The sequence below is a fragment of the Wickerhamomyces ciferrii genome, contig 00207 (assembly GCF_000313485.1).
Source record: "Wickerhamomyces ciferrii WGS project CAIF00000000 data, strain NRRL Y-1031 F-60-10, contig 00207, whole genome shotgun sequence".
NCBI lineage: Eukaryota > Fungi > Ascomycota > Saccharomycetes > Phaffomycetales > Wickerhamomycetaceae > Hansenula > Hansenula ciferrii.
The window spans coordinates 79154-106552 of record NW_011887533.1 but is presented as its reverse complement, the minus strand read 5'-3'; the positions used below and the strand labels follow the sequence as shown (position 1 = coordinate 106552).

The window sequence follows — 27399 nt, the reverse complement described above, 5'->3', positions numbered from 1 at the left end:
GGTTTCAACTAAATGGACACTCAAAATCACGATTTCTCTTGAAAAGAGCTGAAGGCCGGTTTAAGGGTAAACGTCTCTTAACACTTCGTCAATATTTACGTGCTAGCTGATTCAACTGATCATTAATTATTTTATAAACGTCTATTAAAATATAGTTATATTTACTCGTTAATTATAAACTGCATACTATAATATATAGATAATATCACAATATCACGACGAACAGCAGCTTAAATTAATTAATAACAGCTAGACATGTAATACTATAGACGACAAAAAAAAATGTATATAGACTCTAGATCTAACGGACCGTCGTATTATATATGTGGGTGGGAAATAGACGAATTATAAGCTGCGTGCAGTACGTTGAATAATAAATCAACATATACCTTAATTAATAAAGTGAAGAGTCAATAAATATTTGGCAGATATTATTCTACTTAGAAGCTAAAAGTTAGTGATGATTGATCTATGATTATTGATCTATCAGTCCATTTATTCCCATGAGCAATTTTTATAATATCACATACGTAAGTATTAACGTTTAACTACATCGGTGATTCGTTCGAGAACGTAAGTGCAAGTATAAGTCAATGCGTAGAATATCAGGAGATTTCGGGAAGGTTGTCGTAAGTCTTTTATGTCGAGTCGACTCTACAGTGCACTAGTCATATCGAAGTATCTATAGTGTCATATAGCTCCTAGAAATTGACTCTTAAAGCCTGGTTGACTAACTATACTGTTCAGAATCTCAGATCACTTTATGTAGCGCTGAAACCTAGAAGTTCATTAAACCGACAGGCGCTCAGATTTCAGAATTGGTATTTAGCGAAGAGAAGAATATACGTGAAAATCCTCAGAAGATACATAGTTCCTAAATTGCAGTAATTACTTAATATGGCGGGTAAAGCTCAGAAATAAAACCAGATCAACATGCGCGCAAGCTGAACAGCTTGATAAACATTTTATACAGAATGGTACAAAATTCAAATTTCAAAATGTTACTATACGTTGGAACTTGAAGGTAATTGCAGGAACAGAATTAATGTGTTTCAGAATCTGACCGATTAAATGAAAAAAGTTAGCGAGCTAAAGAACCTACCATTCCCATAAACAGCTTAACTACCAAATCTTAACTCTTACAGGCTACAGCTAGACGTTAATTAATTAAAACAGCGTAGCAGCTTATAAGTTTAAGTGTAGTATCCAAATTATTAATTTCTTTTTTAATGTAAGTGTTCAAACTTCAGTGGCTCGCATCTTACATGTATGTACATTTACGCTGCAATTACATACAAATCGGGTTTCTATGCATGTTATTCAACGTCCGCACTTTAATTTATTGAAGTCGAGAGCAATTAGAATTTAGTGCGTATAATAGAATTTATAATTAACGGATAACTTGAAGATTTTATAGAGATTTAACAGCCATATTAACTGGCTCATAACTTTGTCGAATTTGGAACAATTTACTCTCTTCTGTAATTACAAAAGATAATTTGCCTAAATATTATTAAAGCTAATTCAACATGGAAGCAATATGAATATATTATTGATATCAATGATCATTTACTATAAACAAATATATCTCCAAAATTTGTATTGATGTAGAGTTTTTCCCCAACTTTCAAGCCAGATATTTGATCATCATCTTTTGCTAAAGTGATCTGTTCCAAATTATTATCAATTTGAAAAACACTAAGTTCATTCGATATCAATCCTATACTATTATCGAGTGACATATTAATAACATTTTTACCGGGTATTCTAAACTTCTTTAAAGGTTTGGAAATATCAGAAATATCCCATTTGGCAACTACTCCATCGGAATAACCGACAATAAGATGACATGATTGATCGTGAACACCTGATATACTTTCCACAGAGCCACCCATTGAAGGTACCGAAAATAATTCTTGCTTTGTGCATAAGTCAAAACCAGATATAACACCCGAGATATGACCAGCTAATAAAATTTTATTCTCTGTCCCAAATTCTTCTGGATATCTAGAGCTTGTCTCTGTACCAGCGGTTTCTTTAACCTTTTCGGTAATATGAACAGATGTAACTCCATCATTTAAGCTTTCTTTCCTTTTTAATGTACAGAAGTTTGATCCTGACCCGCAATCCCACAACTTGATAGTTCCATCTAATGATGAAGAAACAAAATTTCGACCTTTTTCAATCATTGCAATATCTGTAATACGTTTTTTATGAGAGGCAAAAGTTCTAGGATTATCACCAGTTGTTATATCCCAGATCTTTATATTCATATCAAGAGATACTGTAAGTAACACTTTCCCTGATGGAAAAAACTTCACTTTTGTTATTTCTGAATAATGTGCCTCATCGATTTTGCGCTAAAATTTAAGGTTAATAATGCTTTAAATATTGTTGATATATTTCATACGCACTTCAATCGTTCCACTTTCAACATTTCCAATATATATTCCTCCATTAGCATCTCCAATTGCATATATTTGACCCAGGGGTGATATATCAAATGACGAAGCCTCTAAGAAAAATGTTAGCAAATTGCCTCTAATAATTATCTTAATATGTAGATTAGTACATACCCTTGACACCTGTTTTGACTACTCTTATTGGAGCTTTAATGGTATGCTCTTCACCTTTATAGTAGGCCTTGTAAATATTCTCTCCTGATTTGGTAAACTGCATCTCATCGTTAAGAAATTTTAATTCTTCCTCTTCTTTGAGGATTTTGATTATTTCTTCATTGACTATCTGGTCATCTGCGGGTTTCTCATTGTCAAATATGTTGATCCAAAATTGATCCTCCTTCAAATCACCAACCTCCACGTCATTTATTACTTCCTCAAATCCTGGCTGGATGCTCAATGAATACATTTTAATATGTTTAATGTCACTCTAATATGAACAAATACCCATCTCAAATCAAATGTACTTTAACAAATCCGACTTCTTAATTTTCGACATCAGGACACCACATCGCGAAAAAAAAAAGACGCGAAATTTCAAAAACGCGTTATGAAAAGTATAAACCAAAACAAAAAAAACCAACTTAGTGGCGAACCATATATCTTTTACACAACGAGTTTTGCTCTGTATATCATAAAGAAATGGCTGAATTAGATACTGGTATCTTGAAGAAATTGTTCACATCTGAACAACACTGGAATGCTAAAGCACCAGCTACTTTGCAAGTTTCAAATGTTAGACCTATTCCAAATGAAGCTGGTAAAAGATTACGTCTTTTGGTCTCTGATGGTGTTTTTTCAACACATGCTGTTGTTAGACCAGAAGGTGTTGCTTATTGTGAAGAAAATGGCTTCCAAAGATCAAGTATTGTAACTATCCAAAGATATGAAATTGAGAGAATGGGTGCTGGCAACAAACATGTTATTATTATTAGTGATTTAGTTATTAAACAGTCAGTTGCATCTAAAGTCGGTACCGCTATTGAATCTTTAGATGACTATTTTAGAGCACATCCAGAAGAAGATATATATCAAAGTGCGGAAGCTGGTGAAGAAAATACACCAACTCCTCAAGCTGAAGCACCAAAACAAGAACAACCAAAACAATCTATTCCGCAACCACAATCATCAACCAATACTAACAAGGCTTCATCCAATCAAAAGAAACCATCTAATATATACGCTATTGATCAGCTATCTCCATATCAAAATATATGGACAATCAAAGCAAGAGTTTCTTTCAAAGGTGAAATGCGTACTTGGTCCAATCAAAGAGGTGAAGGTAAACTTTTCAACGTCAATTTATTAGATGAAACAGATGAAATTAGAGCTACAGCTTTCAATGACAATGCTGAAAAATTCTACAACTTATTGCAAGAAGGTAAAGCTTATTATGTGTCAAAAGCTAGAATCCAACCATCAAGACCACAATTTTCAAATTTAAAACATCCATACGAATTACAATTAGATAGAGATACTGTTATTGAAGAATGTTTTGATGCTGATGATGTCCCAAAATTAAGTTTTGATTTCGTTAAATTGAACAAAATTCAAGATTTAGAAGCTGATTCAATCATTGATGTGGTTGGTGTTATCAAGGAAGTTAACCCACATTTCCAAATTACTTCCAAAGCTGGTCGTGCATATGATCGTCGTGATATTACTGTTGTTGATGACAGTCAATTTGCTATTTCTGTTGGTTTGTGGAATAAAACTGCTTTAGAGTTTGATACTCCAGAAGGAACAGTTATTGCAATTAAAGGTGCTAAAGTTTCAGATTTCAACGGTAAGACCTTATCAATAACACCATCTGGTACAATCACTACAAACCCTGATGCACCAGAAGCATATGCTATCAAAGGTTGGTACGATGCTCAAGGTCGTAATGAAAATTTCCAAACTCTGAAAACTGAATTGGGTACAAGAAAGACATCTATTGAAGAACGTAAAACAATTGGAGATGTTCAAAACTTAGAATTGGGTCTTGGTGAAAAACCAGATTATTTCACTATCAAATCTTCTGTCAACTTTTTGAAGACTGATAACTTCAGTTATCCTGCTTGTTCAAGTGAAGGTTGTAACAGAAAAGTTATTGAACAACATGATGGTACTTGGAGATGTGAAAAGTGTGACATCAATCACGCTGTCCCTCTTTATAGATATATTTTAACTATTTCAGTTGTTGATCCAACTGGTCAATTATGGGTTACTTTATTCGAAGATCAAGCCAAGGCTTTATTAGGATATAGTGCCAATGACTTGGTTAAATATAAAGAAGAAGATAACTCTTTATTCACTTCTATTGTTTCAAAGATTCAAATGAACGAATTTGAGTTCAGAATTAGAGCTAGGCAAGATAATTATAACGGTCAGGTCAGAATTAGATATAATGCTGTGAATGTCAATAAGATAGATTTCAGTAATGAAGCTGAATATTTGGTTAAAAAATTCGAAAGTTTAGGAGCTTGATGCCCATTGATTTTATTTTATGTTTGTTTTTTATTGTTTAATGAAAATATAATCTTATGTACTACTCCGTTCAATGTAAATAAGTCGAACTCCATTTATATTCTATATAGTTAATCAAGTGTAAGAAATCATTCCATTTGTGGTGATCCAAAAGTTTTTAATTATCTCATTACACTTTCTTGTGGATGCACGAGTCACCATCAATTTTTTCACAAACAATTCCCTATCTTCAATTGGTTTCTTACCATTTGATTGTCTTATTTCATCAATTTGTTTTAATGAATTTGTTGCCCAAGTTTTGAAAGGTAATTGGTATTTCGCAAATAAAGTAACTATGATACTGCTATAACTATCAACATCAGATCTTGAAGCATCCAGTAAAGCCTGAAATACTTTAAAAGTTAAATTTTGTCCAATTTCCGTTTCCACCAGGTGTTGAATCAATTTTGAGTCTTCTTGAGTTGTTTTTCTTCCAGATAAAAATGTAGTCCAGAATTTAGATGCAGCTTTAATAACAAATTTTTCTTTGGAGTATAACAATGAAAAAGCTGTTTGGACTGCAAAAGAACAAGATTGTTCATCATGAATCAAATATCCTGGTTTGTGTACCAAAAGGGATGTTAATAGGCCTAGTGAAACTTGTAACAAATCTGGGTCTTGAGAGATAACTTCATAGTTCTGTGCAACAAAATATTGTATAATATTACTAGCATCTGATTGCGATAAAACTTTGTGTTCCACTGGTTTTTCACGGAACCCAGTATTCAATAATGTAGTTAAAAGTTCAAGAATGGTTATCAAGGACATAGGTGTGATAGTTTGTGAATTTTTTTTCAATGCAAATTGTAGGACTAAGTCGTTTGAAAAAGCAAATAGACCAAATTCTTCCAGAAGACCACATTTATAAATCAAACATGCCTTCTCATGAATATCTTTGTTGTTTGCGAGAATCGGAACTTCATTAGCAAAAATATCAATCAACCTTGATGTTTTAATTTGAATTTTCTGATCGTAATTTTGATAGAAGCTCAACAGACTTCTGTAAACCTCAGGTTCCTCTTCATCAAGGTCATCAGGAAGGCTCAATCCTTTAGCAATCTCTAATACACATGAAAATAATGACACCAAATACTCAATTTCTTCTGGTGTTAAGCCCCCTTGTGCTGCTTTGGTCAAAAATGGCTCTGAAGTTGATTCGATCAATTCAATCATTTGGAAAACATGACTTTCTTGGGTAGATGGATCAGGTAATGATTGAATAATACAACTAATGGAATTGATGAATTTTTCTCTGGTATATGTATTGATTTCTGGATTCTTGATCATTTCCACTAAAATTGGTTCAAAATTTGCAATACTTGAAACCAATTGTGATCTACAAGAGTCACAAATCTCTAATATTGTTCTTGAAATCAAAAATTGTTGTTCTGGATGATTCTTTAGTGAGTTGAATAAATACTCAATTACTGGATTTAACACCTCTGTACCTTTTCTCTTATAGAAAAACTCCAAAGAACCCAAGAATTGTATACTGCTTTTAATATGATATTTTGAGATATGTGTCAAATTTTGGACAAGATCGTTATAACGAGTCAAGATATTGGAATTGAATAGTTCTTGTACTGAGTTGAATACTTTTTCATGTACTTGATCTGGTGAAAAGTTCATAGAAATTGAAGTTAAAATAAATAAACTTGCCTCAATGGCATTGACATCATCAGTTGACAAAATCGATAAAGCAAGATTTTGAAATAGATCTGGACCTATCTTGGTGTAAATCAGATCAAATAATTCAATGGTATCATTTCTAAAGCTCAAAAATTCAGTTTCGTCTTGCTTAAAATCTGGGTGTGATGCTATTGAGAATTGAATTTTGTTGAAGTAAATAACTGATAATTGTTGAAACAAAGCTTGAGAATTTCTGTTAACTTCAAGAATAGCTGTATCCTCATTCTTAAGAGAGTTTTTAAGCATATCCATATCATCAATGAAAATTTCAATAATTTGGCACCAAAACTCAATGAACTTTCTTGATAAGTTTTCTTGTATTATTGGTATTAGTGGAAAATTGGTTAAATTGAGTAAAAATTTTAGAAAGTCAGAGCTTGCATCACGCATGATGTTTGATGTTAACAATATCGAATCAATTTCTAAAAAGGAAATCACTAATGATCCAAAATTATCTAGAGCATCAAAATCTTCAGTTTCAATGAACTCATTAACTCTAGCTAAACTCCATTCAGATGCTAATAATTGTTGAAAGGCTTCACGTAACTGATGATCAATCAACAATGGGTTATTCTCAAATATATCAGTCAAAATTTCAATGGATTTTCCAAGTAATTCATCATCAGAATTATGTAAGAAGATGAATAGATACCTTAATAAATCATTTATATCTTTATATCTAAATTCTGTATTGTTTTCAGCAAATGAAATATAAGAGATCCAAGGTTGAAAGCATCCTAGTGCAATAATTTTCAATTCAGTTTCTTGTGATTCAAAGAGCAAAGTTAATAACGATTTGGTTGTGTTGTAAACATTTGAATGGATAAGCTCATGAACCGAGGTTTTTGAATCATCTCTTCCAATTTTCAGTAAATCCTCAACCAAAATAGCTGAAAAGTTCAAAACTATATTCAAGACAGTTTTATCATGGGAAGCTAATTGGAAGAATTCACCAATATTGATATCTGAGTTTAATTGTGATATAGTTGGTGTTGAGTTTGAAACTAATAAATTCATAAGAGTTTTCAAAGGATCATGCCATTTTAAGTCTTCTAATATAAAAAAATTGAATACCAGTGCTAGATTTGACAGCATTTTCCTTATAATGAAAAGATTATTGACACTATTGAATCTCAAATCATTGATCAATGAAGTTATATGGATGAATAGCTTTGTTAAAATATCATCTATCTTTACTTGATCTTGGTTTGATTTATAATAGTTCAAATTCACAGTATAAGTCAATGCACCAAAAAACTTACAGTTCAGTGAGTACTTTGGATCCGATAGTAACAAATCAGCTATATTCAAACCATCGTTTGATCTTTGTATAGTTTGCAAATAAGATTGTAGTTCAGAGATTCGATCCGGATTTCTCTCTGTGTAAAATGATTCAATGAGCTATGTTTACCGAGTATTAGCAATGTGATATTGATTCTAGTTTCCAAGAAGTATACATACAGTGACAATTTCGTCAATTTTCCCCGTAGCGCTCATTGTTTGAGTTGTCAATCATTATAATTGTCAATCATCAAAACTCTTTAGTTTAACCATACTTGATGTTAAAAATCAAAATATTGATTCGCGAATTGGAAAAAAATTTAGAGCAGTAACTTTGTTGAAATAATGAAGTTTTAAATCCGAGAAATATCACGGAGATAATTTTCGATATGAAAATCAGAAATGGCTTTAAAGTTTGATTGAATTGAGTTCAAGGATCTTGATGAAAACACACACATATCAATGTTTTGATGAAAATAAATCATTTTTGGGTGATTATTTCGAGGAATAACTTTGATTTGTTGAAATTATCATAATGTGGGGGAGAAACTTGTGTGCTGTGGAGTTTGACCTTTCAATTAATGTTGAGAAACATATATTAACGTTTGTTTCAAGTTATCTTCATGAACTAAGTCTAAGCTATATACCCTCCTATCAAATACGCCAATATGGATTTTCGCATCATGCCTCTGACGAAGATAATGTTATTCTCCCTGTGGATGATCAATTGGTATATGTAGGTAGGAGAAGTATCTGGTACTTAGTATCACTCAGTTACTACTTTAATCTTTAGCCGTAGCTGTGTAATGTTATCAAATTAAATGTTAGATCTCTCTTTCAAATATCAAAACCTAATTCCACTGAATTAATTATGAGTATCTTATATTTGTGACTTGTGATATTTACGTGATGATTCTAAGAGTGCAGTATATATCTTATAACATAATTTCCAATTTGCACGAATTCATTCGTTGGCCCTTGTTGATCATCAAGATATTCAACAACATCAAATTTATCAAATATATTATCAATTCAATATTTTCACGGCGTAATTATATTGGGGAAGAAGATAACAATAATTCAGGTATATAAACACATTCTCATAGAACTACCTGTTTTTAATTAATTGTCATGTTCGACTAGATAAGTGTTATCAGTCGATATCGAGAATCAAGATTAAAAAATGGTCTCACTATTCGTAATGGTAATCTCGTCATGATGAACTGGTTTTATGGTTAAGCTACATAGTTGCATAAAAATGTAAGTATTCAACAAGTTGTAAATTTCCTGACCAGCTAGTTCAGGACTGACATGGTACTTATAATTTACTGCATGTCGTGACTCGTACGTACTACGTACTACGCTACTCCAGGCTCCTGTCACTCTAATTAATGTATAATACCTTTAACCCCAACAAAAACCCACAATAAATTCCATCGCGTGAGTCGTCAATATGAGTCGTCATGGTCTAGCACTGTAAATATAGGTACCAGCTTAAACTAGGCAGATCAAGTGATGATCATGATTTGGGAAGATTATAAACGATCATAATTTAAAGTGGAAATTTCGATGTTCCATGAGTCTTGGTCTTGGTTCAATTATTCGGTACGCCGTAAACCTTCAAGAGATTTTATGGTGGAATGAGAATCTGGAGATCTGGAGTACGTAATATAAGTTTGTAGTTCCTTTGTCGGGAATATTTATTCCACCCCGCTATTGGGGTAAAATGAAGATACTTTTTGTGCATTGGCTAATTAGTCCGGTGTCATATTATTATAGTGTGACATTGAACACAGCTGAGTACCTCCTACCTTACGAGTTATATGAGTCTGTACGGGGTCATGAGAGGTATTTCTCTGGAGTCTGTCTACGACATTAATGAGTTATGAGTTGTGAAGCGTGACTCGTTCTAATTAGTTAATTGACTTATAATTGAGACTGTACTGTGTAGCTGTGCGAAACTAAGATCTTTCAGATTAGTATACGATGAATATATGGTTCATGATCTAAAAGTATAGACGATGAGCAATTTTGCTGGCTTCTTTATGCATTGACTATAAGTCAACTGGAATGAAATATGATGATTACAAGATTAACTATTAGAATGATTTGGAAGCTGTAATTTATTGGATCACATTCAAGTTCATGATATAACCGATCATACACTTGAAATTCATATAGTTCACCTTCAGGCCAACTTCAAAATTTGTGCATTCATAAAGTTTTGTAGCTTTCAACTTGTAACTTGTTGAAGCTATCGATCAGGATGGGTTTTTTGGTCCCGCTGAGCACTCCACATAAATGAAGCTTTGCATGGGTATTCTATATAAGGACTTGGAAGGTATCGTATCAGTACTGTGAAATTAAATAATTATGTGAACTTGGAACTCATTACAGATAAGTATTTCCATATGGAGTGTACCTTTCCATTATATAGTATACTCATGTAAAAATGATACTTCTCTTGTTAGACGTTGGCGTCTATTGTCTTATAAAATTGTCTGAAGACTAACTATTGAATCAATTACTACGTGTTTATATACTTAAAAGGGGTAAATTTTACTTCATTGATGATTCGAGAATCGATGGATCATAGTCGTGTGTATGTCTATAGTTTAATCAAATCGATCATATAAATCAAAAGAATCAACTGGGTGTTGATAATATTTGATATTTGGTGCTGATAATTCCTCAGACCAAACATTTCTAGACTTAAAATAGCAATAGTCTTGAAATATTTTGCAGTGATCGAAAAAAAAAAGTCTAAGGAAAAAAAAAATATTAGTGTACGTAATTTTTCGAGAGTCTTCAAACTAAAAAAAGCATTAAAATTTAGCGTTTCGAGTTTCGAGTCGAATCTACAAACTTTAACAATATAGCAATACATTTAAGATTTAGAATTTATAGTACATCTAACAATATAATGAAATCAATTGAGGTTCACTGAAATTAAACCTTGAATGCAATTGACCACTTTACACCAATGAGATCTAACTACGCCCCATAATCTTTGTTTAACAATTAAGCGCATACACCAAAAGATCTAAAAGCTTCTATTTTGCAGGAGGATCTGAGGCTTACCGCACTCCGCAATAAGAAAAAAATTTAATTTTCTTTGTGTTATAAAAAAAATTTTAAAGGAGATCACACCGAGTCGAGACCAGAACTTTTTATTTAGGCCTGTTAAACGCAACATTAAATCATGCTACAATGGTTTCATAATTAAACAAATTGTATATTAACCACAATTCGATGAAAACAAATCGCCCAACAAAAATACAAATACACAAAAGATAATGATTGAAAAACTACAATTATAAATTCAATTAAAATGCAATAAACTTTTATATTTAGCCGTTCCCAATAATATATATATAAGATTTGTCATTAAATTTCCCTTTTGATGTAAAAATAAAATGATTTGTTGTAGTTTGTTAATTTTTTTTTGTTTTGTTCGTTAAAAGATTTGTTTTGTCATAAGCATCATCATAAATATAGCCATTAATAATAAATTATAGTTGTAATTGTTGTAAAACCTTGTATCATAGAACAACATTTAACCATTTTTTATAATTAGTTGATGAAGCCGCCAGTAATTCAATATGATGTTGATCTAAATTTGTATTACCTTCTCTTGGAATAGCATCATTTAGGCTTAAACCAGCAATTGAATCTTTAGTATTTGATGATAATAACAAGGGGCTTTTAATTAAATATTCTTGATGTTTATGTTGATATTGTTGATCATCTTCTAATTCAGACTCTATTTCATCAGTCTCTATTGTTGAACTTGATGATGAAGTTAATGTTGATGCAATAGAATTGGATCTTGGTTCCAAGACTGGGGAGATTAATTGTGGTGCATTGTTGAAATCAAAATGAGAGTTTCCATCTTTAAATTGACATTCATCTGAACAGTAAACTGAACTATGTGTGCAAATTTTGTCACAAACAATACAATAATCGTTAAATGCTGACATTTTTATGTGAAGTTATAATATGAATAAAATGTAGTTGTAATGCTTTTGGTAATGCTTTTTGAGATGATAATGTGTTTATATGATTGTTTTTTATAAAACGATTGTTTGTTGATGATAAATTTTATAATAGAAATTTCTTTAATATGCACAAGCACGTGGAGAAGAAAATCCTTAAGTTGTATATGAGTGATAATTCAATGAAGAGTATAACTCTGAAGTGTTTAGTTGTTGATAGTAGTTTGTTAAAAACTTTTGATGATTTAGTTGAATTGTTAAAACAATAGAATTAATTGATTTGAAATAAATTCAAGAAATTGTGGAACTGATTTATATTTATACTAAAAAGCAAAAAGGTGTGGGCTTTTTTTTTATTTACTCATCGTGCACACCTGCAAAAATTAAATTCCAAGCGTGGTTATAAAAAACATAGTCCAATTTTACACGTGAATTACGACATGTGGCCAGGAGCACATCTCAAACTTGTGGATCTGGCAGGTCTAGAATCGGGACTAAGGACTCACAAATTACCCACACCAGTGACAACTTACAAGACCCGATTAACCCAGCTGAACAGCTAGGCGGGTGTACAGTGTAAAGTTTGTAAACAAGTTCTTGCAAGGTGTTTTCTCTCCTCTTTCTCAATGGTTCAACTTTATAATTTGATCATGAATCAGTGATCATAACTACAATAGACCAAAAAAATAAAACCCAACAATAGATCAAACTCAAAAAGGGGGCTTGATAATATTGTCAATACTTTTGATTAACTTTTGTTATGTATAGCATTGATGTCTCAGTTCTCAATTTACTATAAGGTTAATTGATATTTGGCACATAATTTGAATTTGCTACTAAATTAACTACACGTTTATAGCCCTAAATTGCTGATAACACACAGTTCTTTCGGAACGTTTGTCTGGACTCTGGACCGTTTGCGCAGAGGCCGTTCCCTCTTGCTCTCTGTCTACGCACTACCCAAAACGCTGTCTAGCCGCTGGTTTCCCAATGAACCTACTTTGCATTTTAAATCTAGCTAGGCGGGAATTTAGGAAATTTCTCGGTCGAAGTTTTCAATTTTGTTGGAGAATCTATTAGGGTTAGACAGAACATATCAGTCCCTTTGTTCCCGCTTTATAGGGCTTGGAAAAAACTGACTTTTCTTCTCCCGATATTATTCTAGCTAATCAATGATCATTAAGTTTCAAAGAGCTCATTTGTTAGGCAGGATCTTTCCCTAAAGATGCACATGATTAACAAGAGATTCTCTGTGTAAAATTGAAACTACTTAATAAAAAGTTTCAATGACTTGTGATAGTTCTAAGTTTTAACCGTCAGCTAGAAAGTAAAGCAGTCTAGAATTCTCAAAAACCTTTCATATTTATCAAACAGTGCCCTAAGTTATGACAATATATGAATTCTAGATCAATCTTAACTTTCAAGATTGTAGATTGTACGTAGTTATTAGTTAACATATTTTTTATGGATTCTAGCGGAATGTGGTTTTCCAAAACTCAAAATACTGGTCCACGTACGATTTTATTTAAAGTTTTTCTGCAAACAATAGATTAAAACATGCAATTATAGAGCAGGTAAAGCCATACATGATACAATCGTTCGAGATTCGAGGAAATTGAGTTTAATTTGGAGCTAGGCTTTTTACCATGCGGAATGCAAACAACTTTAAAAGTACTGTCTATAGTACAATACCATTCCTGTATCTCAATTAGCACCTCATGATAAGAGCAAGAAGTTATTCAAAATTAACATCAATTTAAACAATCCACGTTATTCAATTTAATTGATATTTTTTTGATTAACCATGTGGTTTTACTTTCTTTATTCGGATTGATAAATACAAAACATACACGAAATTTGGGAAAAAAATATGCCCTTGTGTTTCTTATCTTTTCGATACAAAACTGGGGTGTGTGTACTATGTAGACTTTATGAAAATTTTTCCTTTGTTTACGCGTTTCCAAAGTGATGAGATGATCAGTTTTGACACGACTTTGACATCTCATGAGACTAGAAGTAAAACAAGGTCTAGGTCTTTAATATTAGCAATGAAAAAAAATTAGCATTATGCACGTGATTTACCTACTATGAAAAACTGTGTGAGCGTCATACAAAAAAAAAAATTTTTTCGATGTATAATGTAGTTACTAAAATTTCTACGACCTTCTAAAAATCTATCACGTAATAATTGTACACAGTTACGGTGACAATCTTGTAGATTATGGAAACTTAGAGAGTCATATTGTTCATAATTTGTGAATTGTGATTCAAAACTAAAAATCGGCCTAAATATTATGGCTTACTAAATTAGCTTTTCTGGAAATGACTAGTCAGGCCCGATTAACCTCAACTATATTTATAGACGCCGCCAAATACCGTACATAGTGCGACTGCTTAAAAATTTTGACAAGATCACATAAAGCTTCATCGAAACTGAATTCAAAGTTAATGCTAGCGCCGGTTAATTACAATATTTGTGGTAGACTAGTGATTCAACAATAAGAGTTACAATCGATTGAAGTTTAGCCATGATTCGTCGCACTTCAATATTGCTATTGTCTAATATTAGATCATGCTATAGCTGGTTTTTTGAGGTGTAGACAGTAGGACCGGTACTATAGTTAGTAGCTGTTACTTATATCTAGGTATCAACAATCTGATCAATACACGTACGTCTTGAAACCTTATGATCCTTACATTTTCTTCATCTTTATGCTTGCTAATTCTTCAACCATTATTCAAATGTCACAAGCAATAATCACAATTCTGAGTCAATTGGCAATAAATACTTGAAATTATTATATTTGAGGTTTAAACTGTCATACACGATTAATCTCATCAAGAACCTGGAAAACAATCAAATTTTTAGAAGAAAAGTTTTTTCACTCGCATATGGATGCATATTCTATGGAATAAAACTTTTTTCTGCAATTCGGGTTTTAAAAAACACAACTTGCATACTCTAGGTAACTAACTACACGCACTTACAATTCTGTGAACGATGGTTAAATAAACAAAGCAAAATGTAAAGACCTGAAATGAGGCTTGTTTATTGTGGTTTTTTCATTTAAAAAAATTTTGAAACGACATGAAGTTTGGCATTCAATCTCATTTAGTATTATTGTTTTAGATTACTGCAGTTACTGCCAGGTTGATGAAACTTTAAATTCAAAACAACGCGTAACTTATTTTGGAAACTTGTAAATACAAGTTACAAAACCTACCACGTTGAAACGTTGAAACTTAAATACTATTTACATCAATCTTAATCCTGGTTCTAGAAATTCAAGAAGTTATATTAATTGAATGCAAGTCTTGCAATATTGTTTAATGAAAGTAGGTAGTGTAACATATTTGTTGAAGCTCGGTTTGAAATCACATTGCTTCATGTTGATATCAAACTAAAATTCAAATCAACTTCACAAACACGCGTTCTTTTGATCTGATTTATGATTCCCAGTCAAAAATCTGCTTTTAATTATAAGTAATGTATTATAATCCTTTTGGAGAAAAAATCAAATGTTTGGTTCCAGTGTATTTCGAATTAATATTACCTGTTACGAAGAATAATATTGTAATATATGCTGACAAATATATTAACTTTTAATGTGAAATATTGAACAAACAGTTAATGAGATTGAATTTTTACCTTCCTCAAATATCAGCTCAATTCATTCAAAACTAACCAAGTGTTTGTTTATTAGAAAGTCCAAACCCATCAACCGTTAGTTTTCACTACAATGTACAAAGTAAAATGAAACATTGAATATTCTGATTAGAAGTTCAAAACGATCCAATTGACCTAATTATGAGACGTTTGTATAGCTAGATTACTTTTGGATTCCATCATGACCACTTCATATCTTTTGACGTAGCTAATGAAATCTAATATATTATTCAACTCAAACTTTTTAATCGACATATAATATTCAAATTTCAGAGTTAATAAGATCAATAAAATATATGTAATCTACCAAATCATTGAATGGAGATTATTGTTTATCTAGTTTAATGTTATATTGGCATTATATTAGTTTGGAGACTTTACCGTTCATCGCATATGAAGCTAATTCCTATAACTAATCGATGTATTTAACACCAATGATGAATAAATTCTGATTAATGTATGGATTATAGTCAGGGACCCTAACAAACATGATAGGTTCTTCTTCAGTCTATAGCTGAAGATTTTGAGATGATCTGAATTAAGCTTTTGGAAGTATCACACATTTGATCATATTAGTGACTAATTTGGCGATATAACCAACATAAAAATAGCTGAAGATTGATACACCATGTCGATAATCATGATCATATCAGTAATTATTAAAAATTAATGATCTATATATTGAAATTTCGGCCTTGATTATGTTTTGGCTTTCTTTCAGGACTTAATTTTGTAGATTCTAAATTCGTTTTTTTAACTAATATTATATAATTTCGGGAATAGTTAAATGCCAACACGCCATACTTAAACAACAAAAACAAGAAAAACAAGAAAAGCAAGAAAAACAAGAATCAAAACACTAATACTATATTTAAAAAAATATTGTAACAAATATACACCATCAATCAATGCTCAAACTCTCAAAAAAAATTAAGGGCTAAAGCCGTCACTATAGACGCGACCGGAGTCGAACCGATGACCTCATGCTTGCAAGGCATGCGCGCTACCAACTGCGCCACGCGCCCTAATCGACGCAAAAAATAAAGCGCTGTACTACTGATATCTAACATTTTGCAGGTTGATTACATAAGCAAACTTTTGATTAATTAATCATTACATTGATAAACCACAATTAATTGATTTAGAACTAGCCATTTACTGAAGAAAAGAATCCAAATTTTAATGTGATATAGGTTTCATGCTCAAAATCGATAAAATTAAAATTTTGTAAAATTTAATAATTTAAATTTAAAGTGTTTTTAAAATTTTTAAGATACATTTTTTTTCTGAGATTTCAAAATTGAAAAAAAAAAGTCTTTAAAATGGTCCAATTTTATTATTAAATAATAATTCATGAGAAATTACAAATACTAGTATATTTTATAGCCAAAAAAGATTTCACTTTTGATGTTTTATTAAATATTTCAAAAAATTTTCAAAAATTTTGGCCCGGAAATTATAAGCCCCGTTGTTCATTCCGTTTCCGAAAGTTTAATTTTTGTGTCAAAATAATTGAAAGGTGCTGTAAAATGTTTTTAGTATAACCGTATTAATAAAGTACATAGTATCATGATTAAAGATCTATACACAAAAACTATTGATCAAACTTCTGAGGTAATTGATCTATATGTCATGGGTTCTGATGAACTAATGTTTCTTTGATTCGACTAGTGGGCTGAGTTGAGTTGCTTTGTTAATTAAAGTTACACTTAGTCGTTCATAATCGTGTTCATTTTTCAAAAGTATGATTAGTACACTATAATTTGATATTCTATAATTCATGTTAATTTCCAGAAAGGCAGTGTTGAAAACTTGATATATTGACTGTTAATAAATGCAATTCATCTCTTTGTTATAAATTATATTTGTTTTGTACTTTAAGATTATCGTACCTTTTTGATTATTATTGTCATAGTGATATTAATTCAAAAAAGACAATTCCAGATCTTACAGCCTTCTTAATAGATTGGACATTGAACATGTTTAATTGATACATATAATCAAATGTTTCAAGTCATGTATGTATTATATACATTATATAAAGTATTTCATGTACTATATATGTTCATAATTCTAATGTCTATTGATCAAGTCTCAAACTATTTTGAAAACTTTATGGATCTTAAATTAGATTCAATATTAGGTACATGATTAAAATTTTTGATATTTTCTAGATCTTGATAAACTAATACTTTAATCTTGATTATGTTTAACCAAAATGAAAAAAAATTGTATCAAAAATTTGAGTTATAAACATATGAACCTCATTTCAAAGAATAAATTTCCACTACTATACGATAGCAATTTGAATCTTTATGATAGAATGAAAGAAAATCCATAATTATCCTAGACCAAAATAAAGGTACTATCTTTGACCAAAAAAGAAGTTAAAGAGAAAACTTAACCAAATCCAGCCCATTCAACAGAAAAACATCTAACTTTTTCATCTTTTTCCTCTTGTTCATCTTGTTCATCCTCTTGTTCATCTTCATCATCATCTCTTTCACTACCAATTAACCAAACTTTTTTAACACCTGTAGCTAATCTCCCACCATTAACTATATTCATTAATCCAATATCTTGATTCCAATTGATTGTATTTATTATTAAATGAGCATGATATCTTAATGGATCACCTGGATAACCAATAAATTTCCCACCAAATCTTAAACCTGGTGCTAAGAAATAATTTTTTAATTTTAAATGATTAAAAATTTTATAATTTAAGTTATTATAATTTAATGAATTTAATAAATTTTTTTGAATTAATTTATTTTGAAGTATGGTTTTTTTCAAAAATTCTGAATTTTTTAAATTATTTGAATTATCAAAGATTTTTATTGATAAACTTTGATTTATATTTTTCAATTTAGTTTCATCTGAAGTATTATTTTTACCTAATTTATCTAATTTATCATTTAATTGAATTAATTTTTCATTTTGTTCTAAATCCATTAATTTTTGTTTTTCATTTTGAATTTGTAAAACATCATCATTATTTAAACCTTGGATCAAATCATTTAGAAAGTCTCTTTCAGGTACTAAATAAGCATATTCATTTTCAACTAACCATACAACTTCTTCAATCATTAATTGTAAAGGTAAACCTAAAAAGACATTTTGTTGTGGAGCAGTTGGTAGTGTACCAGATAAAACACCACCTATACCTAAGAACCGTAATTTTTTAATAACATTTAAATCAAATATAAAAGCCTTGTTATTGATTATAGAGATTGGTAATTTCTCATCTGTTACCATAGCCCCTTCTTCCTTATTCATATGGTGTAAAATTGGGAACTTGTGGTTAAAAAAGATGGATGATATACATTGTATACCTTATACACAATTTTTCTATACCGATCAAAATTTTCTTTTAAGGTTTCAAACAAGTTTCGCGAGATGAGCTTGGTTGAATGATGAAGATATCAATGAAGATTTGAATACTATGTGATTTGATGAATATGATGGATAGGTTATTGGATGGTTGGGTAGTTGTGTATGTAGTTATGAAACCCACGTTTTAAAGAATATAATATCAATCCAATCCAATCCAATCATCTCTATTTTATTTCCCAATAGAATCATATACCCTTGTAAATTGTGGTACAAGTAAATGATGATGTACTTTATACTTGATATGATAATCCTTGGCCGATGCTTAAGAAAAAAGGATTGATGATTAGGCGAAGCTATTCATTTATTTTATTTCATTTATTTTATTTTATTTTATTAATTTATTTTATTTTGCTTACTTGCTTTTGATTAGAGACCCTATCACCGCCATTAATACTTGACGATCAAACGATATCGATTAAACGTTAGATTAAATCCATTCTTACAATTTACAATTTACATTTCAAACGCCACTGTTATGTAGCTAATTTACCAAATGAAGTCCCCGTCTAGGAAGAACTCGCCGCTCTGAGCTCTCTCTGGGAGTCTTTTAGCTCTACCTATCAGTTTGTTTTTGCTGGCTGCCGCATGGAACTGGGCTGTGTAGTTGTGTAACTTTTGGTGGACAAACCGCTCGCTTAGTGCTAGTAATTTGAGAGATCAGTGATCAGTGATAGCAAAGGGCAAAGAAAGGGTCCTTCTTAAGTGTTGTTACTGAACCACTGACTATTCTTCTCTTCCATAGCCCAAGTATATTACCAAGATAAAAAAGTATTAATTCATTTCATTAAAGCTCACAAAACAATCATCATATTTGATTAAAAGAATGGGAATTTGCTGGAATTATTTGATTTAAATCTTATTCCTATAATGTCAAAAAACCATAAATTGAATACAAATCAATTAAATAATGAACAAGATTATAATATGATTGAATTATCTCCTGTTAAATCAAATGGTTCAAATTTTTCAAATGAATTAAAATCAAATCAACAAAGAGGCCAAAGAGGCCAAAGTGAACAAAGTGCACCAATTACAGGCTTAAAGAATAAAGTTCAAAGTTTTAAATTACAATCAAGATCAAATACCCTAAATTCATCATTCACTATAGATATTGATGATTTAAATGAACTTTATGATCCAAAATCAATAAAATTCTTTCAAACGAAATTCAATAAAGTTACAGATTTCTATAATTCATTAAAATCAAATAAAAAAAATGGTCTTGATCCTTCATTACCAGATTTAAATGATCGTACAAATCATTTTGGTATAAACAAATTACCTGAAAAAAAACCAAAATCTTTCTTCAAATTAGCATGGGAAGCTATGCAAGATAAAGTTATGATTTTATTATCAGTAGCTGCTTTAATTTCATTTGCTTTAGGTCTTTATGAAACTTTTGGTCAACCGCCTGAACATGATGCTGAAGGTAAAGAAATCCCACAAATTGAATGGGTTGAAGGTGTTGCCATCTTTATTGCAGTTGTTATCGTGGTTCTTGTTGGGGCGGCTAATGATTATCAAAAAGAATTACAATTTGCTAAATTAAATAGAAAAAAAGATGATCGTGAAATCATTGTTGTACGTGGTAATGATGATCAATTGATTTCTATCCATGATTTATTAGTTGGTGATATCATTGTATTACAAACTGGTGATATTATTCCAGCGGATGCTGTGATGACTGAAGGTAGTTGTGAATGTGATGAAAGTGCTCTAACAGGTGAATCTCATAGTATTATTAAATTTCCAATTGAACAAGCTTTGAGCATTTATGATTCAAAATTTCCTGAACATGATGTTGATATTGGTCATAAAGGTGTTCCTGATCCTTATTTGATCTCTGGTTCAAGAATCATTTCTGGGATTGGTAAAGCCATGGTTACCGCTGTGGGACCAAATTCTATTCATGGAAGAACAATGGCTTCATTAAATACAGAACCTGAAGTTACTCCATTACAAGCTAGATTAAATGATTTAGCTGATGGTATAACAAAATATGGTATTTTAGCAGCATTAGTATTATTTATTGTGGTTTTTGCAAGATTTTTATCTGAATTACCTGCTGGTAAAGCTTATCATGATTTACCACCTGCTGAAAAAGGTTCAAAATTCTTAGATATTGTTATCACAGCAATTACTGTTATTGTTGTTGCTGTCCCTGAAGGTTTACCATTAGCTGTTACATTAGCTTTAGCTTTTGCCACTACAAGAATGTCAAAAGATTCAAATTTAGTTCGTGTTTTAAAAGCTTGTGAAATTATGGGGAATGCTACTGCTGTTTGTTCTGATAAAACTGGTACTTTAACTGAAAATAGAATGAAAGTTGTTAATGGTAATATAACTGGTTTAGAATTTGATGATAATTCTCATTCAACAATTGATAAATCAAATGATTTAAATTTAAATAATGAATTTAAAACCATTTTATTATCAAATATTTCATTAAATTCAACAGCTTTTGAAAATAAAGATTTTACCGGAACAGCTTCATCAAATCCTTTTGAAAATCCTCCTAAAAAGCATTGGTGGTCTTCATCACAAAAAAATAAATTAAAAGATTTAGAAACTAAACAAAAGGAAAATCAAGAACCTTTTATTGGTAGTAAAACTGAAACTGCTTTATTATCTTTAGCAAATCGTTCATTTGGTATGACTCAAGAATTTTCTTTATCACATTTAAGAAATGATGTTTCTTTATTAAATATTGAATCAATTGTTCAAATTATTCCATTTGAAAGTTCAAGAAAATGGGGTGGTTTAGTTGTTAAATTATCAAATTCAAATACATATAGATTTTTTGTTAAAGGGGCTGCTGAATTAGTTTTCGAAAGATGTTCATATGAAACAATACAAGATGGTTCAATTGAAAAAATTTCATCTGAATCACAAAAATTAAAATTTGAAAAAATTAATACTTATGCAGAAATGGCATTAAGAACAATATCTTTAGCTCATAAAGATTATGAATTAGAAAATTGGCCACCAAAACATTTAATTAGTGAAAAAAATCCATTAGAAGCAGATGTTGATTTATTATTAGGTGATGTTATTAAACTTGTTGAAAATACATCTTCTTCATCATCAAGTAATACTGCAAATATTCCACAAATTGTTATTGATGATGATCATTCTTCTTCAAATAATGATGGATTAATTTTAGATGGTATTGTCGGTATTAAAGATCCTTTACGTCCTGGTGTTAAAGAAGCTGTGGAACAATGTGAAAGGGCTGGTGTTACAGTTCGTATGGTTACAGGTGATAATATAACAACTGCAAAAGCTATTAGTATAAGTTGTGGTATATTACCAGAAAATTTTCAAAATGATTTTGAATCATGTATAGAAGGTCCTGTATACAGAAAGTTATCTAAACAAGAAAGATTTAGAATTACACCAAAATTAAAAGTTTTAGCAAGATCTTCACCTGAAGATAAAAGAATTCTTGTTGAAACTTTGAAAAAACAAGGTGAAGTTGTTGCAGTTACTGGTGATGGTACAAATGATGCACCTGCTTTAAAATTAGCTGATGTTGGGTTTTCAATGGGTATTTCTGGTACTGAAGTTGCAAGAGAAGCTTCAGATATTATCTTAATGACTGATGATTTTTCTGCCATTGTTAATGCAATTAAATGGGGTAGATGTGTTTCTATATCAATTAAAAAATTTATTCAATTTCAATTGACTGTTAATATAACTGCAGTTATTTTAACATTTGTTTCAGCTGTTGCATCAAGTGAAGGTAAATCAGTTTTAACTGCTGTTCAATTATTATGGGTTAATTTAATTATGGATACTTTGGCTGCATTAGCTTTAGCAACTGATAAACCAGATCATACAATCTTGGATAGAAAGCCTGATGGACGTAAAAAACCTTTAATTGCTGTATCAACTTGGAAAATGATTCTAGGTCAAAGTTGTTTACAATTAATTGTTACATTAACTTTACACTTTGCAGGACAAAAAATTTTCCATCCTGGTAAGGCAAAGATTCATGTTCATGAACAAGCTCAATTAGATGCATTAACATTTAATACATTTGTTTGGTTACAATTTTTCAAATTATGGGTTACAAGAAAATTAGGTGAAGCTGATGGTATATCAAATGTTAAAGATCGTATAACTTTACAAAATTTAAATTTTTTTCAAGATTTATTTAGAAATTATTATTTCCTTGCAATTGCTGCATTAATTGGTGGTGTTCAAGTTATGATTATGTTTGTTGGTGGTGCTGCTTTTTCAGTTGCAAGACAAACACCAGCAATGTGGGCAACTGCTATAATTTGTGGTTTATTATCATTACCATTTGGTGCATTAATTAGAATAATTCCAGATGAATGGGTTATTAAGATTTTCCCAACAAGGGTTTTTAGAAAGTTCCAATATATTACAAGCTTCAAATGGTTAAAATTCTGGGGTTCTAAAAAACAAAAAAACATTTCATTGAACGATGAAGAATCAGATCCATTATTTTCAAGTATTCCACAATTTAGACAAATTAATAGAGATATCTCATTTGTTAAAGATTCAGATATTGGTGATGAAAATTATTTAAATCCTGTAAATATCTATCAAAAATGGAGAAGATCAAGATCAGATTCGTCATTTGAATCAAATGATTCTACAATAACTGATAATTCTCATACAATTTCTGCATTAACTATGGTTCCAACTATTGTTGGGGGTGCTGTTGCTGGATGGTCTCCATTAACTTCACCAACTAAAGCTGGTCCAAATTCATCATCATCTTCAACATGATTTAGAATTCATTTTGAAGTTAACATTCATTAGACTCATTATTTTGTATTATTATTATTTTATTATTACTTTCTTCTTTTGCTTACTATATGTTATAAATTTTTTTAATTTTTGTTAATATTGTTTTCAGACGTTATAGTTTATATATTTTGTTGTCAAGTTTTATTATTTTAAGTTGTTAATTACAGTTTTTCATTTTTTACGTCATGTTTATTAATATATTATTTTGGAGTTTTGGTTTTTTTTTTTCAATTACAATGATACTAGCTTATGAGATCAAATATTAAACGTCTTTGCATATATCATGATTAATTTTATATTCAAAATATTTGATGAGTTATATACATTGATCATATTCATTAGACTTTTGCTTTTTTAGTTAATATTACAAGAATTTCAAATTAATAACATTGTAGTGGTAAACCTAGTGAAGCTGTAATAAGTCCAAGAAGTAAATATATTTCATACATATAAACTTATGCTATAGCCATTTGATGATGTCTTTAAATAATAGCACCAAATTACTAAACCATCAAGCACCCCATATATATACTTCCCAAATATATGATCAGTTTAAAACTTCATTGAATAAATCATCAAAATTTTCAAAATATTCAGAATCTTTTGTATTCAAATAATTTTGCTTTGATTTATTAACTTTTTTAATGAAATCATTATAAATATTATAAAATCCATTTAAATTTTTAAAAATTGGTAATAAATTTATAAAATTATTTATTTTTTTCAAAAATTCAAAATCTATTGTATGATTATCTTCTTTAGAAATTTTTAAATTAAATTGTTCAATTATTGTATCACTTAAAGAATTTAAAGAATTTTGAAATTCTAATGGGGTTGTTGTTATATTATCAATATTTTGTGAATTTTTCATAGAACTTGTTGAAGTTGGTGCTGTTATTTTAGAAATATCATTTTGATTTGATGAATTATTTTTAGAAATATCAATTATTGATTTTAATAATTCGAAATTTTTCAATACTTGTAATAGATTTACTTTTGCAGTTGATAAATTAATGAGTTTTTGCACTGTAGATGTATTTGTTGAGGTTAAAGTTTGATTTTCTTCTGAATCTGATGGGGTTCCACCTTTAATATCATTGATTTTATTTGAAGTTGTCTCTATTATTTCTTTTAATGATTGAATTGATATAATTAATGAATCAATATAATATTCTAATCTTGAAGTTGGTTTTAATTTTGATGAATTATCATTATTAGTATTATTATTATTTAAATTTTGATAGGAATAAGAAACAATTGAATTTGAATTATATAATTTATTAATTTTAGATTCAAGATCATTTGTTAACTCATTCGTTAAAAAATCTAAATTTGATAATAATAATGATGAATTATTTTGTAATTGATTAATTGTTGATTGATTTTTCAAATTTATTGATTTTGAACCATTTGTAAAGAAAGCATCAAGATAAGCATGTGGAACGAATTCATCATCAAAGAACATGGAAAGTAGCTCTTCAGACATTGTGGAGCTTATAGTTTTATATAATTGATCGATTTCAACATACACGTATATGAAATAAATCATAAAATATCATAAACATAAATAAAAACACGATACAGTAAATCTAACCATTTCCTCAAAGAGTAAAATCCGAGGTCATACACGTGACATGTACCGAGCGTGTCATAAGTAATTGGCGACTTATGTCTCCATCTTTAAAGAGGGCTTGGCCGAGTGGTTAAGGCGTCAGATTTAGGTTTCTCAGTTTCTTCAAGCTGTTAAAATACTCTGATATCTACGGATGCGCGAGTTCGAATCTCGTGGTCCTCATTATTTTTTTGTTCTCATTCAACAAATTTTTTTTTGGCAATCACAAGCAATAAGCTTATAGCACTTAATGTAGGTATCTTTTTAAGGTTCATGTTTATGTATTCTATAACCATGGGACTCAATGTCCATGGATGTTTTTTTATGTTGTTCAAAAAATTCCTTTTTTTCTGTCATTTTAACCCGGTAATCAATTATTGAGACGAGTAGTAGTACCTGATATTTTGAATGGCGAAAATTTAAGAATATTTACTTGAGAATTTTAAATATGTATTAACATTATTGAACAACAAAGTAACAATATAGATCAAAATGGTGAGTATGAATGATAGGTTTTCATAAAAGGATAAATTATATTAACATCTTCCCAGTTAAAACTTAGATCATTACAAAAGAAGAAACAAGAAGAATTAAAAAATAAAGAATCATCAACTTCACCAGATCAAAAAAAGACAACACCAGCTCAACTACGAATTGAAAAAGATTTAAATGAATTAGATATTCCATCAACTATTAAATTAAAAATTTTAGATTCTTCTAAAATGAATTTTGAAATTATAATTAAACCAGATGAAGGATATTATCAAAAAGGTTCATTTAAATTTCAAATAAATTTAAATAATAATTTCCCAATTGATGCACCAAAAGTTAAATGTTTAAATAAAATTTATCATCCAAATATTGATTTAGATGGTAATATTTGTTTAAATATTCTTAGAGAAGATTGGTCACCAGTATTAAATTTAAATTCTATATTAGTTGGATTATTATTTTTATTTTTAGAACCAAATCCAAATGATCCATTAAATAAAGAAAGTGCAAGTATTTTAATTAGAGATAAAAATTTATTTAAAAAATATGTTAATGCAAGTTTAAGTGGTGGTAGTTTTGATGGTGTTAGATATGATTATGTACTTTGAAATATATCAAAATTGAATAATAATGGAATATCTTTATAAAGACGAAGGCGGTAATATAATTATGGATGATTTTACATTTTATAAAATTTAGATGTTTAATTAATGAATAAATGGTTGATGAATCATGTATTGGTTTGTAGTTTGGTCTGGTTTTGGTTTTGAAATCACCATGATTGTAAAATTTCTCATGGGATGATTTTCAACCTTTGTAATCAGGATTCATGGGTGTGTAACACTGTGTAAGGTACAAAGGTACAAAAGTACAAATTAAGCTTACGCAAAATGATTTACAATACTTGATATACTACAAATCAATTTCATATAATCATAAGAATTCATTTAATAAAAAAAAGTATGTACCATAAATAGAATTTAAGTTTTTCATCAGTATCCACATATTGGACCTTAACCAGTAAGGTGAACCCCATATTAGGATATATTTTTTTTGTTCATTTTCTTGTTGTATGTGTAAACCAAATCATAACCATAATTATAACCGATTCATACCATTAGTGTAGTGGATTGGGAATATTAATGTATCAAAACGATAACTATTGTCTAAATGCAGGGGGGCAGATAATACCTTATAATCTAACAACTGGACCAGCAGTTTCAACTTCACCATCAGAATAAACAGTTGGACGATCAAAAGTTGATGATGAATTATCTTGAGGGATTTGAGATTCTTTATTAATTAAATTAAATGAATAATTTGTTGAACTTAAAGCTAAAGATCTTGAAGATTGTTGAATTGGTTGATTAACTGGTAATCTAATTCTTGAAGCTGTTGAAAAGTTTTTCAATTTGAAGATAGTTCTAGCACTCATTGTGTAATTTTTAGTTGTGTGTTATTAGGATTGATTGAATATAATAGTTATACTGATTAAATTGAACCATTATTCAAATAAAACCT

General features: G+C 30.0%; 9 protein-coding genes across 9 annotated transcripts; 3 read left to right on the top strand and 6 right to left on the bottom strand.

The window, feature by feature from the left end:
• Positions 1–1565: 1565 nt before the first annotated feature.
• RPN14 (Rpn14p) lies at positions 1566–2273 on the bottom strand (the record flags this gene model as incomplete). The annotated part of the gene is made up of 1 exon (XM_011274161.1): positions 1566–2273. One exon carries the CDS (start codon positions 2271–2273, stop codon positions 1566–1568), a length of 708 nt encoding a protein of 235 aa, XP_011272463.1.
• Positions 2274–2565: 292 nt separating this feature from the next.
• Positions 2566–2868, bottom strand: BN7_5306 (uncharacterized protein; the record flags this gene model as incomplete). The annotated part of the gene is made up of 1 exon (XM_011274160.1): positions 2566–2868. One exon carries the CDS (start codon positions 2866–2868, stop codon positions 2566–2568), a length of 303 nt encoding a protein of 100 aa, XP_011272462.1.
• Positions 2869–3101: 233 nt separating this feature from the next.
• Positions 3102–4928, top strand: RFA1 (replication factor A subunit protein RFA1; the record flags this gene model as incomplete). Its single annotated transcript, XM_011274159.1, has 1 exon — positions 3102–4928. One exon carries the CDS (start codon positions 3102–3104, stop codon positions 4926–4928), a length of 1827 nt encoding a protein of 608 aa, XP_011272461.1.
• Positions 4929–11479: 6551 nt separating this feature from the next.
• Positions 11480–11917, bottom strand: BN7_5304 (uncharacterized protein; the record flags this gene model as incomplete). Its single annotated transcript, XM_011274158.1, has 1 exon — positions 11480–11917. One exon carries the CDS (start codon positions 11915–11917, stop codon positions 11480–11482), a length of 438 nt encoding a protein of 145 aa, XP_011272460.1.
• Positions 11918–17999: 6082 nt separating this feature from the next.
• On the bottom strand, positions 18000–18878 carry SEN34 (tRNA splicing endonuclease subunit SEN34; the record flags this gene model as incomplete). The annotated part of the gene is made up of 1 exon (XM_011274157.1): positions 18000–18878. One exon carries the CDS (start codon positions 18876–18878, stop codon positions 18000–18002), a length of 879 nt encoding a protein of 292 aa, XP_011272459.1.
• A 984-nt stretch (positions 18879–19862) lies between these two features.
• Positions 19863–23753, top strand: PMC1 (calcium-transporting ATPase PMC1; the record flags this gene model as incomplete). Its single annotated transcript, XM_011274156.1, has 1 exon — positions 19863–23753. One exon carries the CDS (start codon positions 19863–19865, stop codon positions 23751–23753), a length of 3891 nt encoding a protein of 1296 aa, XP_011272458.1.
• Positions 23754–24321: 568 nt separating this feature from the next.
• On the bottom strand, positions 24322–25260 carry COG7 (Golgi transport complex subunit COG7; the record flags this gene model as incomplete). Its single annotated transcript, XM_011274155.1, has 1 exon — positions 24322–25260. The coding sequence occupies one exon, from the start codon at positions 25258–25260 to the stop codon at positions 24322–24324; it is 939 nt and encodes a 312-aa protein (XP_011272457.1).
• A 618-nt stretch (positions 25261–25878) lies between these two features.
• On the top strand, positions 25879–26486 carry UBC12 (NEDD8-conjugating protein UBC12; the record flags this gene model as incomplete). The annotated part of the gene is made up of 2 exons (XM_011274154.1): positions 25879–25885; positions 26008–26486. 2 exons carry the CDS (start codon positions 25879–25881, stop codon positions 26484–26486), a joined length of 486 nt encoding a protein of 161 aa, XP_011272456.1.
• A 584-nt stretch (positions 26487–27070) lies between these two features.
• Positions 27071–27313, bottom strand: BN7_5299 (uncharacterized protein; the record flags this gene model as incomplete). The annotated part of the gene is made up of 1 exon (XM_011274153.1): positions 27071–27313. The coding sequence occupies one exon, from the start codon at positions 27311–27313 to the stop codon at positions 27071–27073; it is 243 nt and encodes an 80-aa protein (XP_011272455.1).
• Between the last annotated feature and the right edge of the window lie 86 nt (positions 27314–27399).